This window comes from Sebastes umbrosus, chromosome 6 (genome assembly GCF_015220745.1).
Source record: "Sebastes umbrosus isolate fSebUmb1 chromosome 6, fSebUmb1.pri, whole genome shotgun sequence".
Taxonomy (NCBI): Eukaryota; Metazoa; Chordata; class Actinopteri; order Perciformes; family Sebastidae; genus Sebastes; species Sebastes umbrosus.
In genome coordinates, this window is record NC_051274.1 from 28,940,926 (window position 1) to 28,957,459 (window position 16,534).

At 39.6% G+C, this 16,534-nt stretch overlaps 1 protein-coding gene across 1 annotated transcript; it reads right to left on the reverse strand.

Annotated features, from left to right (window-relative positions):
- Window positions 1-381: 381 nt before the first annotated feature.
- Window positions 382-16,510, reverse strand: ccdc135 (coiled-coil domain containing 135). The gene is made up of 18 exons (XM_037772865.1): window positions 16,384-16,510; window positions 15,195-15,349; window positions 13,076-13,247; window positions 12,145-12,270; window positions 11,120-11,314; window positions 10,823-10,966; window positions 9,053-9,271; window positions 7,747-7,881; window positions 7,433-7,502; window positions 6,344-6,472; window positions 5,903-6,031; window positions 4,432-4,643; window positions 3,806-4,021; window positions 3,577-3,687; window positions 2,139-2,249; window positions 1,710-1,904; window positions 806-945; window positions 382-642 (listed from the first exon to the last, which is right to left on the reverse strand). Exons 2-18 carry the CDS (start codon window positions 15,347-15,349, stop codon window positions 543-545), a joined length of 2,559 nt encoding a protein of 852 aa, XP_037628793.1. The 5' UTR covers window positions 16,384-16,510; the 3' UTR covers window positions 382-542.
- Between the last annotated feature and the right edge of the window lie 24 nt (window positions 16,511-16,534).

The window sequence follows — 16,534 nt, forward strand, 5'->3', positions numbered from 1 at the left end:
GTATGTCAAAATAATGAGTAAGTATGTCAAAATAATGAGTAAGTATGTCAAAATAATGACTTAGTATCGTTCGAATGACTTAGTCTCTCAAAATTACAACTTAATAACTCAAAATAATGACTTAATATCACACAATAATGTAAAACTTTCTTAAAATAATGACTTAGTATCTCAAAAATAATAACTTAGTAACTCAAAATAATGACTTAGTAACTCAAAATAATGACTTAATATCTCAAAATAATAACCTAGTAACTCAAAACAATGACTTAGTATCTTAAAATAATAAGAAACTTTCTCAAAATAATGACTTAGCATCTCAATATAATGACTTAGTATCTAAAAAAATAATGACTTAATATCTCAGAATGAGAAACCTTCTCAAAAAAATTAATTGGTTGTTTATACAATCATATAACACAGATGGACTTTATGATAAAGACTTACAAACAAGAAAAAGATCATGTGCAAATGTCAATCTCTTAATCATCCTCTATAGGAAAGTAGGTACATTTATAAGATTCACACACTACATATAGTATTTAAAAAGGAGGCAGGTGTCTGGCGTGAGGGGCCAGTCGATGGTCTCGTTTTAGCTTCTGATCCAGAGTTTGGTACTTCTGAGGAGCTGCTTCCTTGTACCTGGAATAAACACACACAAATGATCATATAATTATCATATCAAAAGGCTTTATGTTCATTTTCTGCAGTAACAGCTAGCCGAGCAATGCTTTTGGATCATTATTTGACTTTAAATTGTTAAAAAGCGTGTGTGTGTGTGTGTGTTTTTTATGGTTGTAAGTACATGCTGAGGCGTTTCTTGGCGACATGGATTTGTAGTGTTTTCTCAGAGCAGTAGGTCTTGTACTCGTCCTCCTGTACTTTGGTCAGGTTGAGCTGGTTCCTCTGGTACCACTGCTGTTTCCTCTGCAGCTCCTGTGTCTCCTAAACACAGATTTTTATGAACTTGTAATTAAAAAAAACAACTACATCTTTAAGGTGCCAGGATTGGTTCTTATGAATATACAATATACACAACACATAGCATAGCATGTCTCCTTAGAAAAATTTATATAATACTGTATATTCAACCGTCAGATACACATGATGCAGTAGATAAAACCAGCTGAGACCTTGCGACTTGGACGGCCCATCTTCACTGCAGAGACGTCACACACTGTAACCTGAGGCTTCTCATGTCCTGAACCTTTAGGAACCTTGTGAGTCTCTCTAGGTTTCCACTCTATTTTACAAACAGGATGCTTCAGATGTCATTAAACAGACCAGACTATACTATACTATACTATACTATACTATGTTCTGTTTGGTAGGCGAGAGACACAAAACAAAGACACAAAAGAATTACAAAAAGACACAAAATAACCACAAAGATACACAAAATAACTACAAAGAGACACAAAACAACTACAGAGACACAAAACATACACAAAGAGACACAAAACAACTACAAAGACACAAAACAACTACAAAGAGACACAAAATTATTACAAAGATACGCAAAATGACAACAAAGAGACACAAAATGACTATAAAAAGAGGCTCAACAACTGTGTGTCTTGCACTTGAGATGTGGTGGGGTCTTTTGCGTGTCTCATAATCTGCCCATGGTTACACGTTACATCACATTTCCTTAAGTATCTGCTGTGGAAAAGGGGTATAATATACATCATGAGTAACTTGTGCTGTACCCTTTCATATCGTTCCTGACTGAGGTTGGCCTGCTCTACCAGTCTCTGTTTATACTCGGCCAAACAGTCGTGGTGGAGCTGCTTGGCGTCTTCGGCGCTCAAAGTCTCTGTGATGTCCAGCCGGATCAGGAGGGCAGCCAGGAGGTCCTTCTCCTTCTCCTGCAGCCACATCTGCTCCTCCGCAGCCAGGCTCTCCTGCAACGGCAGAGAAATGGTCGACACAAGACGCCACCGACACTCTACTCTACTCTACTATTGCCAGACAAAAGTGTGGCAATTTTTAATGTATATTATATACAGGAATTATTCAGTGAGTAGGTACATAGATATTGTAAATAGGTAAGATGAGGTAGGTTGGTAGGTAAGTATAGTATAGTAGAGTAGGGTATGTATAGTTTCAGTGTGTGTGTGTTTGTGTGTTTGTCTCACCATTTCCTGTCTCTGGCTGCGGGCCCTGGAAGCTCTGGTCGTCGTCCATGGGGAGACGTTAAGCTGAACGTCTGCCTCCTCCTGCACTCTGCAGGCCAAAATGTCTTTCACCTGCTCACACATGAATGTTCCTTAACTTGAGTACAAGTAGCAACACCACAATGTTCTATAAACTCAAGGTTCATCACATTGTCAGCTCTTCATGGGGACCTTACTGGTGATAAACTGGGAAATGTTTGACTGCAGGAGTTGGCAAGGACTGATGGTGGGATGAGTGAGGGTTAGACCAGACTGAGGGGCGAATAACAAAAGGATTGTGAGGCTTTTGGTGCCGCTAAACCTGCACAAGCAAGACAAAAAGAAACTATGTAATTCTCAATGCACCCCTAACTGGGCTGCCAAGCAAATAACATCTCGGTGCTCCTGTGCTGTTTGGACGTATTTCAATGAGGTAATATACTGATATTTGGAGCAAAGTTGGCCACTTTCTATGCAAATGAGCCTCATTACAAAAACAGTCCAATTCACAAAGATCGATGCTGATAGCTATGGAGGACGGAACTTGCCAAAATCAAAATTATATAAATAATAAAAAAAAAAAAATGTATTTACTCTTCTGTTTAATTTTCCCTTTCATTTATCTATTTATTTTTATACATTTTTAAATTGTTTATACATTTTTGCATTCTTTTTATTTATTTATTTATGAATTTGTTTTTTATTTATTTTTTAATGAATGTATTTATTTATATTAATGCATTTATTTATTTTTGCATGATTTTCCCTTTACATTTCAACCCTTATTTATTTTCCCAAACTTCTAAACAGAATGTCACATTTTATCAATTAATTAATGGCTACATATATTTTTAATATTATTTTTGCTATATTTAATGAATAATAGTTATTTATTTTTCCGAGTCATTGATTTATTTATTCATTTATTTTTTATTTTGGCGGGTTCCGTCCTCCATAGTTAGCCACATGCAGTTACAGTGAAATTATTAAAGTTGGTGAAGCACATTTATAAGGGGTGTCCGCTCAAGCTCATATATTTTGGGATGCAATGACAGTTGTGTCATGAAAAATAAATTAATAAAGCTCCCCTCCATGTCATTTAAAGAAAATAGAAAAAAATAAATAAAAACAAGGTTATTATATAAATGAATAAAAGATAACTTCATCCCTCTCGCTCTGTAAAAAAAAGGGCAAACTGCACGAAGCTGCAGATATCTATGGGTGTGTTTGCACTGTAATATCATTAGTGCATTATATTTGGTGAATTGGACCTTGAGACGGGGCAGATAGCGGTTGCAAGTGATGAGCAATTCATGGTGCTATCAGCGGCCGCAATCCATTCTTTGTGAATTCGCCCCTGAGTCTACTTCAAAAGATCCTTTCCATGACATGTTATTAAAGAAAGAGGACTGACTGTTACCTCATTCTTAGACTCCCTGATTTGGAAAACCACCTTCTCCTCATCCTTCATCAGGGCCACCAGTATCTCCCACAGAATCGGGGTCGTAAGAGGCTTCTCAGATGGATCCACCTGACCCGCCCCAACACAAACAGACATGTTATTATTGGAGTGTGATCCCAGAAACAGCTCCAAGACTTTTACTTTGAAAGGCAGTGAAATGGACTTTGTATCTTATTGTTGTCTGTACCTGGAAGCTGGAGACCATGTCAGGTGTGAAGTCCTCGGCCTTCTTATTTTCCGTCGACTCTTGTGGTTTGATGAAGCTCCTCTTTGAAGGGATAAATCTGTGATCCTCTAAGTGATAGGTCACTTCGATCCGTCTTTTTGCCAACTGGAACACTCGCTCGGCCACGTCTGCGTTGGCCGGTTTGGATCTGTTCCTGTGGAATCGCTCCACCACTGTCTGTTTGCAAACACACACACAGGCACATAAGAATCCTGTTAAGTTTAAAAAGTCCGTCGAGATGGTAGGGCATTACATAATTTCGGAGCATAGTTAAAGAGTTACATTTACTAAAAACTACAGGGACCAGCTCTTTTAGGTGTTTTTCATAATTTAATGTCTTCAGTAAGAACCAATGGGCTTGGAGCTGAGACACAGACAGGAAGTCAGAAAGTATAGAGAGACTTCGGCTCTCTATTGAGAGATGGACGAGCATGTTGATGGTTTTTGTCTTTTCATTGGATTTGTTGACAATAAGTTGTTTGTGATCAACATGTAGTAGAAGCTACTATGAAAACCTGTACAGTCAAAGATGTAAGGTTATATCCTGAATTGATGAATTTCTTCTCTTCTTGTTTACATATTTTTACCTGCAGCAGCAGTCGGTCAGCCACATCAATGTCCACACATGGTTCTGAAAACTGGACGTGTTTGTCAAAGACGAGCTTGCGGTAGTAGAGGAAGTCGTTCCGGCCCTCAAAGATCTCCGTCATTTCACCTGGCGACTCCACCCTCCGCACCAGATTTTCAACACGAGCACTGCTGAACTCCATCTCTCGCTCGGTGTCTGTGTACCTGTGGACTGAGCAGGAGGCAATATTTAGGAAATAAATGACATAAATGAATAAATGACAGGTTACAGGGTTTACAACTCACTACATAAATGTGTGCTAGTGTCTTTTTTTAATATTACAACTGAGGGGTGCCAAAGTCAGATATTTTCACATTCTAGACATAGTGGCTTTAAGTATTATTTGAATAATTATTTGTTAATGTGATAGATACTGTTCAGATAAAGTTCTTGTTAGAATATATTCAGTTTGTTCAGCAAATCTATGAGAAAAAACTCACAAATATACAAGAAAAGAACTTGCATATTCTCTGAGATTAAAGTCTTAAACCTACGGAAAAAAACTCACGGCAATTTCTCTTCATAGTCCGGATGCTTATGGTAATAAGGTGAGTCTGGACTCAAATGACGAGTATTTCCTTATTGCTATAATTTGATGAGGAAGTGGTGTGGTTCCTTGACCAAAAAACACAATATTTTCAAACTTTTTTTCTCCGGAAATTTGTGACTTCATTCTCAGAGAATTTCAGATTTTTTCTCACAAATGTATCACTTTATAATCTCAGAGAATATTCAAGGTTTTTTTTCTCGCCAATTTGGGAGTTTTTTCTCGTAAATTTACAACTTCAATATCAGAGAATATCCGATTTTTTTCTTGTAAATTTACGACTTTAATCTTGGAAATTCTGAATTTTTTTCTCTGAATATTACTCCCCTCCCCCGGCTCCGTAATATACATATATTGTTTTACCCACAAAGGCCCTAATACGCCGCCGTAGTCCAGCATATTGAATCACCAAAAAACTCTATGTACATGATTAAACAGAGAAGTCAAGCCTGGCAGTACAAGTTGTGTGCAAAGCTCTTATTCAGAGACATTAGAGTACTTTACTGTTTTGTTCTCACAGGAGACCATTTTATACATGGTGAATATTTAACTCCAAACTATTGCCAATTAATTTTCTGTCAAAAGATTTAACACTTCCTTTTGGTATTAATGTGTTTTGTTTTCCTGGATTAAAAAAAACTACAAAACCTGCTTAGAATGATTAGTATGTAGTGTGGTATTGGGGCACAGCAACTGCTTTTTACCTTTATGTGTGCTCACAAGTAAGAAGGATGCAAGAAGAAATAACAATAGGAGGAGATAATCTAAAGAGATAGTATTTTCTGTTTGTTTTTTTGTTTGTTTCTGAACACATTCAGGTCGGTTAAAACGTGTCTTTGGAGATGTGAAGTTTTAACTGGACAGCAGTAGAGAGCAGATTTACGTAAAATGTGGAAACGCCTTCCACGTTTGAAGCGCTCTGTGGTGAAGTTGTCGACCTTGTTGACCTCCCTCTCCTCCAGGTGGTCGTTTCTGTGTTGATACCATTCCTTCACCATGATGATCTCAGTGCCTTCAACACACACAAACGGCATAAACCTAAATCAACACACACTCAGGGCTCTGTTGTTAAACTGTACTTGTATCTCACACTAAAGATAAATTCAGACACATTCTAAGACTTTTCTCAGATCTGTAGGGACTATGGTCAAATACGTCCTTGTACCGAAAAAAAACATTTTTAAAAAGTCAAAGGTTTCTCGAACTTGTGCTATCTTAGAAAACGTGTCTATTGTGGGTCCCAAAGGGTTAATACAGACAAAATGATGGAAAAATGAAAAAGCCAAAAATGTCCCCTTGTTAGGCGCAAGTGTTAAACACTCACAGTCCAGGTCTTTGTATGTGGTCAGTAGTGTGACTAGGCCGTCTGACCTCAGGTACGCTGCAAACTTCTCCAGCTTTGCTTTTCTGTAGTGGGTCACCTTCTGTCCTCCTGGCCAGCGGGTCTCCAGGTCTGAAGAAGAAAGGATAGGCAGCAGTTTGTGGAGGCTTTAAAGCGTCAGATGGGCTGGATATCAGCACTGATCCATGTGTCTTTTTACACTTTATTTGAATAATTCTCATTATATTTCTGTCCTAATGCGCAATATATAATTTTCTGCCTCTACGGGTCTCTCAATAACAACAGAGGGAGTTTGGTGACGTGATCAAGCGGCGTGGGATCATGGGAGTTGTTGTCTTCATGTCGGTCAGCTTCTCCCGGTTAGGATTCCTTCAGTGTTCATCGTTCAGGAGGTTTTTACCACAGAGGTCTCCTCCTCTCCAAAACAAACAGACCCGCTGATTAAAACCGGTAAAAACACTGAATAAAGCAGTTTCACATTTAAAAATCAGTGTTTTTCAGACGCTGTTCGGCGGACGCAGGACGTCCTGGAGGGGATGCGAGCCAAGCTGCCCCTAACGTTTGCTCAGCTTGTTTCTCTGAGAAACAGATCCAGATGTCCGATGACTAAAATCTGTCATCTGGTTAAAAACCACCAAGATCTAAAAAGTGTATCGTAAAAATGTGGCTTAAAACTAGATAAAAAAATCTATTTATGACAGCTGCCGGCAGACAACCACAACGCGGACGAATGCACAAACGTCCACCTCGATTAAAATGATAGATTTCTCTGGTTTGAAAATTGTAGGAAACATTTTGGATAATTTAAGTACACAACTCAACAAAATATATAATATAGGTCTAGTCTTTTTTAGATATTTTAATGCGGCAAAGTTACATATTAAACCTTGAGGTGTTTTATGTTTGTGTCTTGATGCAGTAATGTTTTGTCAGTTTTTGTGCTCTGATCCTCGACATCTCCGTCTTTATAAATGTAATGACATATAAACACTAACTAGAGTGTACAGGGTAATGTACCGTATCAGTACACTGTACCATCAGATAAATAGCACTCATGTGGAGTTACTGTACCTTTTTTTGAGATAGTGATGTAACTGACCCAGGATCGTGGCATCTCAAGAACTCGTGGCTGCTCATCCTCCTTCAAAACAAACAAACAGGCTTTACTGGGATTTATTGACAAGAAAGATATCACCAGCCTTATCCTTGAAGGTGTTCGACTGCCTGCTGCCGTCCTAATTTTAATCATATATGCTCTGCTTCTGAGTCATTCTTTTAAGTCTAAATATCCACAAACTGCTACATAAGGTGAGGGTATTAACACACATATACAGTACACAAATGTAAACATGTACACACACACACAGAAAAACACACCTACACACCTCGTCATCATTGCTGATGTTCATCATCTTGCTGTCCTTTTTCTTCAAGACATCAAGAATCAGCTGCTTTTTGCATATTGCACCGTACAGGACTGGCTCCCACGTCTTTAGATCCTCCAGGTCATACACCATATCCTTCACACACACACACACACACACACACACACACACACGCGCACACACACACACACACACACATAGAATATATGTAGTTTCAAGGTCTTTTCAGACCAAACGTGAATAATTTGTGGGAATAAATCTCACGCCAATTTAGAAATTCGAACCCATCAATCTCTTTGAGCCTATCCGAACCGAATTCGAAACTTTCGTATTTCGCAATGCAGTGTTTTTTTCACAGCTGATTTGATTTCTCAGACATCAGTGTCATAATTCTGTTTATACCGTCACACAACAGTGTGGTTATAAAATAGTGTCATTCTATTGAGGTTTTTGAACGATGTGAATGAAGAAAATGTGACTTTATTTTATTGTGGTTATATAAATGTAGCCTAAATCATGGTGTTGATTGCTGTTGGACCGCCCCGTTAATATTGGTGCGTGAGAGAAAATGTTTTTTTGACCGCAGTGAAAAGGTTGTTTTTTTGAAAGGCAAAACGCCAACAAATATGGATTGAAGAAGAATATTTCGTTAGATGTAATCATTTCCAAAATTCACTACATGTTTTTATTTATCTTTTTTCTCTTCGTTCGACTATTGCACGTAATGTTTCTGTAAATTATTAAAAATAATAATTATTACAATGTCAACGTTATGAATGAAGCTTCGAACTATCCGGTACAGCCCTAGGTAAGGGATAATGTACAGCGAGCCGGTCATTGTTGTGAAATAAATCCCGACAGGGCGATGCTGCATCGGGGTTTTACATGGCCTTTAAGGGGTTTATTTCACAACAATGACCCGCTAGCTGTACATTATCCAGCTTATTACACGGCTACTTACTGAAGAAATCAATAATTTCACACAAAAACGGAACTGCGTCCATAGCAACAGTCTGTTATACATAGCAATGGTCTGCTATTAAGAAATAACAGACCGTAGAACGCTGTGATTGACCAATCAGAATCGAGTACTCAACAAAGCCGTGTAATAATTATTAATATTAGCCTATTGTTATTGTTATAACCAGCAGGAGAAGCATAGGATCCCATGTCTTTCCTTTATAAATACACGGAGCCCCGGAGGTATTATAAGCAGACCATTGACACCCTCACTTTCAGATCCATTATCTCCATTGATTCTGACTCTAACAGTATATTATTGTGTCTGGAGTGGTCGTGGACTCACAGCGCAGCCGTAAGTGCAGTCCTGCATGTTGACGTAGTAGTTGAGATTGTTCCACACGCTCTCGACGCCCAGGAAGTTGTCATCGTCAGTGGAGTAGCTGTTCCCGATCAGGGGGTCGATAAAGAAGTTCTCCTGGATGCTCCGACTCCCTGACAGCACCAGCACCCAACAGTGCACCCGCAGTCCTCGCAGGGGGTCAGCAGGTCGCTGCTGACTCTCCTGTTTATCATGGGAAAGAAGGGGTCAAAGGTCAAAGGAGGGAGAGTAGAGACAGACTGGTGCTCCAGATTGATGCATTTAAAGTGGCAGTAGGCAGTATATTTTTGGCATCATTGGGCAAAAATTCCATAACAACCTTTCAGCATATTGTAATTCAAGTGATCTGAGAGAAAACTAGACTTCTGCACCTCCTCATGGCTCTGTTTTCAGGCTTTACAAAATCTAGCCCATGACGGCAGACTTTGACCAATCCCAGGTCATTTCATAGAGAGAATGTTCCTATTGGTTGTGCTCAGGCTGGTGGGCGGTGCTTGATATTTCTTCAACTGATCTCAACATCTCCGAAACTTTCTCATTTTACAGCTAAACAGTGCACTACAAGATGGTTCTGAAAACATTTGAGGAGAGAAATACACATTACAGTAACAGAATATTGATTAATATTTGATCAGCGCTGCCTAGTTTGACCGTTTGATCGGAGTTGGCGAGTGATTGACAGCTGCTCAGAGACGGCAGACTCTAGATCAGCTCTGATTGGTTGTTTTCCTCCGGTCTGTGAAATCTTGCAGATGCCGTTAGGAGCACCGAAGGACACTGAAGAACATGATTTTTTTCAGGTAACTAGGTTACTTGTCTCATGCACTATTGTCAGGATATAGTGACCGTTTATAAAAATAACTTTTCTTAATCATATTTGCTCCATTTCTACCCACCGCAACTTTAACTTTAAAATGTTCTAAATTTTCTTCCGGGGTAGCATGACCACAACACCCCCTAGACGGTCTGAGGTCACCCACCACAGCCTCTCAAAATCCTGTGGGGATTAGCCTACATCATCCAAAGCTGCCCCCCGCCATTTCAAAACTCATTGTTCCCACCTTTTCATTTTAAAGGGGCAATGACCAATGAGGAAACGCCAACATGATTGGCCGAGCAATCGTGTAACCTCATCACTCAGTCGGTCATTGACAGACTTTTGTGTTTGTAGGGCTGGCCCTCTGCGGTCCAGCTAAATATCATGTTACCTCAAGCCCCCAGGAAGAGCGCTGGGCTTTGATGCAAATTTTCATGGTGGCCAAACGGTGGAATTACAACTTCCGTGTCCGTCACGTGATGCCATTGGGCCCAAAAAGACTTTTCACCATAGACTTACATTGGGAAAGAGACGTCTGTAACTCAGAAGATAATTTGTTTTGGGGTAAATCAACTTCCCAGTATGAACACTTGAATAGCCCTTATTTAAATTATTAGGTCCTAAAAGTTGTAAAATGCACTGATAGCTGAATCCAGAGTTATTTTCCTTCCTCTGTTTATGTGAATGAGACCCAGACCGATGCTGGAGCGAGGGCTTGGAAGCGGAGTTAAAGGAAACGCTACTGCGCCTGCTCTATGGGTTCAACGGATGTGGAAGATCATCGGATGATCCTGGTACTTTATCCCTCGGCAGTCGAGCCATTTTGGCTTCATGCGCCACTGAGCAACTTTCATAGTAATGAACAGGAGCCCGCCCACAAAGCTGTATCCAGTTCTTTTTGTACATCCATGTGTTACCTCTTGTAGTATTTGTTCCTGAAGCAACGCAACCTCTGCTTCCTGTTTCTTCTTCTCTTGCTGCGTCACAAAGTGACTCTTCAGCTCCCTCAGCGGTTTCACTGTGTATTTATTCTCCTGTGGCTCCTGCTCAGAGATCACACTCTGCTCATACAAACACAAAGAACAACCGAGCAAACATATCTGTGAGTCACCGAATCTGTGGAGGAAACACTGGATGTGTACAAGCTGTTCACCGCCCTTTATATGTACAGTAATTATGCAGTAATGTACACTGGAACCAAGAGCACCAGTTACCTTGACTTCGGTGTCCAGCAGGGGGCACTCCTGCAGGCTCTGGTCGAGCAGACACATCTCTTTGACAGCGTAGCCGCTGACGCAGTAAGCGTCGTAGTGGGCGCCGAGCAGCAGGCTGCACAGCAGGGTTGCAGATTCAAAACAGGAGGCTCTCTGACGCTGCAGCACCGAGCTGGAGGAGGACATGCACCTGGGCTGGGACAGCAACACACACACACACACACGCGCACACACACACACACACACACACACACACACGCACACACAAAACAAGTCTCCACTATGCAAATATATTTTCTTAGAGGGTTTTCTTCATCCACCAGAAAGAGAACAGAAAGTCTGCCTTACAAATTAAGGGTGCGGTCGAAAGTCTTTTTCTCTTAGGAAGGTTCCTAACGGAGTGAAATGACCCATAAATATCTCAGTAGCAGCCATTATAAGAGCTGTTTGAATCCTCTAAATGTTAAGGAAAGGTGCTTCAATACTTCAATAATTATCTCATTTAGCATAGGATACACTGGACCATCCTTTACCAAAGGAAAGGAGATAATGCCGTCCACCTTATAATGTCCACGTTAGGTCAGATAATCCTTTATTATATGTTGATGTAAAGTGTTCCAGTAGCAGAAGGACCTGCTGTATCTCTCTTTCACACACAGCGGGTGAAGCAGCCGTCACTGAAGGAGCTATCTAATAATGCACTGGGGGAGCCAAAGCCTTTTGTAGTCCATCATCAGAACATTGTAATTTTACCACGGTAGACCCGCGTCACTAACATCCGCCGCCGTCACACCATAATTATGTATCCTAGTGTCAGTGCAGTCGGATTCTCTCAACACCACGGTTGTCTTTTCTTAAGTCCTTCTGAATTCTCCTTCACATCTTTCTTTGACCTCATGACGTTTTCCATCGAGGTCAAGGAAACGAGATTAGGATATGACATTAGGACGTAATTTTTTTACTTTTCAACCGCAGCCCATGACTAAGAGGGATCTAAAGATCTAATTAAGTGTTGCCTTCCTCACCAGGTCCACAGGCGGCTCCAGAGGGTCCAGAGACAGGAAGTCAGCCACAAAGGAGGCACAGCCCTCCCAGGTAAAAAGTTCAGGGTAGACTGTCGGTGTGGGCCGAAGAGTCATGGACACAAACTTCTGAATATTAGAGAAATATACACAGGAATTAGACAGAGGAGATACATATAGTATATGGGATGTTTGAAGATCAGTGTCCGTATTACAGAAACTTCTTATCTTAAGTCTTAATTCAAGATTTTTCCCAATTTGGTATTTCTGAAGCAAATCCTAACTAACTTCAGGAATCCTATCTTATCTCACTTCATCCTATTTTATCTTAGGTTAGGAAATCCTAAATACAGAATCCAACATTGCTTATCAAATTTGATGTCTATTACCTAGCAACTGACTGGGACATGCGACATGGCCATCTGGAATGAAGCTAAGTGGTGAGTGAGAGTGGTGTGAAAATGGTTGGCAGACACTGCTTTGTTTCATGTACGTATCATAACAGCGGCTTGTATATCCAGCGTTTTCTGTGTTCCCGTTTCCCTTTTTGAATGACGAATAAAGACTACCTCCACCTGCTGGTGTGGAGAGATATTTCCTGTCACGCAGGCGCAGAACATACGCGCTAACTGGCCGTCAGCTGTAGTCTTTGCAGTGTGTTCAAATGCAACCTGTCGGCCAAAACAAAGGCGATGTGAAGCAACTCAAGAGTCCGCCTTCATCGCCGCTTGTCCTCTGATGCTGGGTTGGTGTGTCTGGGCCCTTAAACCGGCAATGTCAGGTCCTAACCCTTGTTACCACGGTTACCAAACAGTTAAGATAGGATCTGCAAGTTAAGAAGTTTCTGTAATACGACCCCTGAGGACCAGGTGGCATTTCTCTTCCTGCGAGAGAAAAACAGAAGCAAAAAGTTGAGTTGGTTTGTTAGTGTTACCTTAACACCACATTCGTTGATGGGGCAGAGCAGCAGTGGTTTGCGGTCGGGGTACAAGTGTGAATACTGACGCTGGAAGTTGTCGGCGATGGCCAACAGTCGAATCTCGTCGGGGGAGTTAACCCTGTAGGACTCAGGATACAGCTCGCCTGCCTGGTCCAACTTCAGGCTACTGAAGACAGTGAATAAAACGGTCATAATAAGGTCTTTTACCCATCATCCCACACCTTGGTAATAAAAGAATATTTTAATGAGATCTGCAGTTTTTTATTGGAAATAAGGTTTTTTGTGACCTCCAATTCAATTCAATTTATTTTCATATAGAGAGGCGAAGTCTCTCCTCTGAAAAAAAAAAAAAACCTGTCATGAATTGGATGACAGCCGCTGTAGAGCTGGAACAATGAGTCTATTAATCAATCAAAAGACAATTAAAATGCAACAATCGGTTGATCGTTTAAGTCACTTTTCAAGCAAAAATTACAAAAATTCCATTCCGAATCCATCATCAATCATTATCAAATTCATAAGATTAATAGTAATAGTAAATAGTAATCATTAGATGCAGAGCTAATTGGCAGTAGCATTAAAGTTTCAAAGGTAAAACAATCTATTGTAATCTGTAAAGACAACAGTGTTGTTTTTAACAATCAACCCTGAAGTATTTTTACGTATCTCAGTCCAAAATCTAAATCAAACTGTATCAAGTCCACGTGGTCCATATGGAATTAAAGCTGATAACACTATTAATACAGGGAGTAAATGAAAGTGCATGAGTTTATATTTTGAGTGCACAAAGTACTAATCCGCAGCAAATTATTTTCTTGATTAATTGTTTGGTCTATATTTGCCCAGCACATAGAGTGATTCAGGAATGAACCCTAAAACCCAGAAATGAGTTAGCATTTTTAGCACTTCCTGTTCCTTTGTCTGGGAGTCAATGAGCTTTTAGTTAGATGCCTGAAATAAGGTCTGTGGTTAACACAAGCTTGAGAGAAGCCTTAAAGTGTCTTAAAAAAGCTGGTTGCTAACAAGTGGCTAAATGAGACTACTAAACTTCATCAGGTCGACTCGTCCTCAATTAAAGCCTCGTTGTGTATACTCGCGCTCATGCGATTGTGTCGTAGTTCGTTTACAGCCTAACGTTAGCTTTTTACTTCTGCCAATTGCAATCACACTACAAAAATCATACAAGTGGTGTTCATTTGTGGAGATTATCTGGCTGAACAAAACGTGCAAGTATCATAAACGTTTGTTTGCCACAGAGCTTATTTTCTGCAATAACCCAAAACCCAATGGAACAATCCCATTGGCTTTTTGTCGAGGGGACTCAGAGCGACGCTAACTTCCTGGTTGGCCTAGAAAAATACGTCCTCCCTGGAGCATTCTATTCTCTCTGAGCACAAGTTGAGATATTTGAATAGGTTGTTTTGTCTCAAATGTTCAAAACCTGAACCACTTTACAATCATAAAAGACAATTTTGTTTAAAAAAGTAAAAAAAAAAAAGTAAAATAAACAATTCATTATCAAAATTGTTTCAGGCTTAAATGTATTAATAGATACATTGAACACAACATATAGTAAAAAGGGATGCACCAATCCGACATTTTCAGTCCCGATACCGAGTACCGATCAGATACCAGTGTTTAATTAATAATCTGTATGCCTCACTGTGTGGAAGTGACTGGGATCATTCTTTTACGTATAAGGCAACATTAGGGTTGACTTAAACATTTCTTTCCTATCTCTGTAAAACAAAATGTAACAAATAAATACATAGATATACATTTATTGAATTGTTATTTATTATTAAAATACACCAGCAACTTGTTAAAAAATCTTCAAAATTAACAGGAATTACAGTTCAAGTGTAAACCTTTTTCATGTGGTCAAAACTTAAACAGGAATTCCAATTCCAATAAATAATATATATAGTATATAAATATAGAATAGAATTGAAGAGATCGGATCCATTGTCACCAATAACTGTTCCAGCTATTTGAGTCAGTATCGGCCTGATATCCGATCCGGTATCGGTATTGGTGCATCCCTAATAATTGATTAGTTATTTGAAGGACTCCTTCAGTGTGTGTGGTGTGTTTATGAGTTGTGAACGCTCACAGAAGCTCCTGAGGAGCTGAAACATGGAGAGTTCCGTCCAGCTTCATCGGCTCATCGTCCTCCTCATCCTCATCCTCCTCCTCCTCCTCCTCCTCCTCCTGTGATTCTCCACCACTGACTTGCTCCTCATCGTCTGACTCCAGTACAGTCTCCATCTTTTATAAAAGAGTTGACGGTGAAGTTTATTCAAACACATGGAGCAGCCAGATAAAAATGATAAATATTCCCTCCATAATACCACATTAAGACACCAACACTTTGAGGAACACCATAGAAAAAGACATGCTGTGATATGGAAACAAAAAAAAACTTTTGACATTTGGAGATTGGATGGCGAGCACTTCTGTTGTGTAAACTGCTCAGAAAACCCCTTATTGTTAATCTAGCTAGGAGAGCCATCCATCCTCTGAATGCTCTAGGTCTCTAGTTTGTGGCTGTAAAGTTTCATGAGGCTGTGATTATCCTAGTAGTCATAAATCAGAAATAAACATGAATGAATGAATTATTTAAAATTAATTGTAAAAGTGTATAAGGGCGTAGAACATTATGATAGAAGTATATGATGTCCATTTCCAATTCTCACTTATGTCTCGTAAGTTGTTGCAGCAATTTCTGGGGTTGATACCCTTTGTTCCACAGATTTGGTTCTAAATTTAACCATATTTTACCACTCGAAAATTAATAAAAATTATAAATAATCCCTCCAAAATACCACATTAAGACACCAAGACCTTGAGGAACACCATCGAAAAAGACATGCTGGGATATAGGATCAAAAACATTTGGGGATTGGATGGCGAGCACTTCTGTTGTGTAAACTAAAACAGAAATAAACATGAATGAATGAATTATTTAAAATTAATTGTAAAAGTGTATAAGGGTTTAGAAACATTATGATAGAAGTATATGATGTCCATTTCCAATGCTCACTTATGTCTCATATTAATGCATTTACTAATGTTAATTAATGTACCCTTATTGTGAAGTGTTACCGGAAACGGCTGAGGAGCTGAACAGGAAGTCTCTCTATTTTCCTCACTGTGCTGTTGTCCGTTTTATCTTCCATTATTCTGCTATATTGCTCCATTAATAAGGTTTAAATGAGTGACTGGCCTTACAAAAACTATTCAAATATATAGTACACTGATATATGTATCAAAATATATACATTATTCAAAGTTGTACTCACCCAGTCCTAAAGAAACTAACTAATTAACGGAGTTTTGTTGTTCAGCTAACTAACGTCAGGAGTGCTGTGACTACTCCGTGTCCATGGTAACAGCCTGACGTGATGACGTAAACAACACGTTGCCTTGACGCGCTCTCTGAGATAATGAACC

Coding starts and splice junctions, on each gene's coding strand:
- ccdc135 (XM_037772865.1), bottom strand. CDS start 15,349: ATGGAGACTGTACTGGAGTCAGACGATGAGGAGCAAGTCAGTGGTGGA. Junction 4,022..4,431: donor CTGACCGACTGCTGCTGCAG/GTAAAAATATGT, acceptor GTTTGCAAACAG/ACAGTGGTGGAGCGATTCCA. Junction 3,688..3,805: donor ACATGGTCTCCAGCTTCCAG/GTACAGACAACA, acceptor GGGGCGGGTCAG/GTGGATCCATCTGAGAAGCC.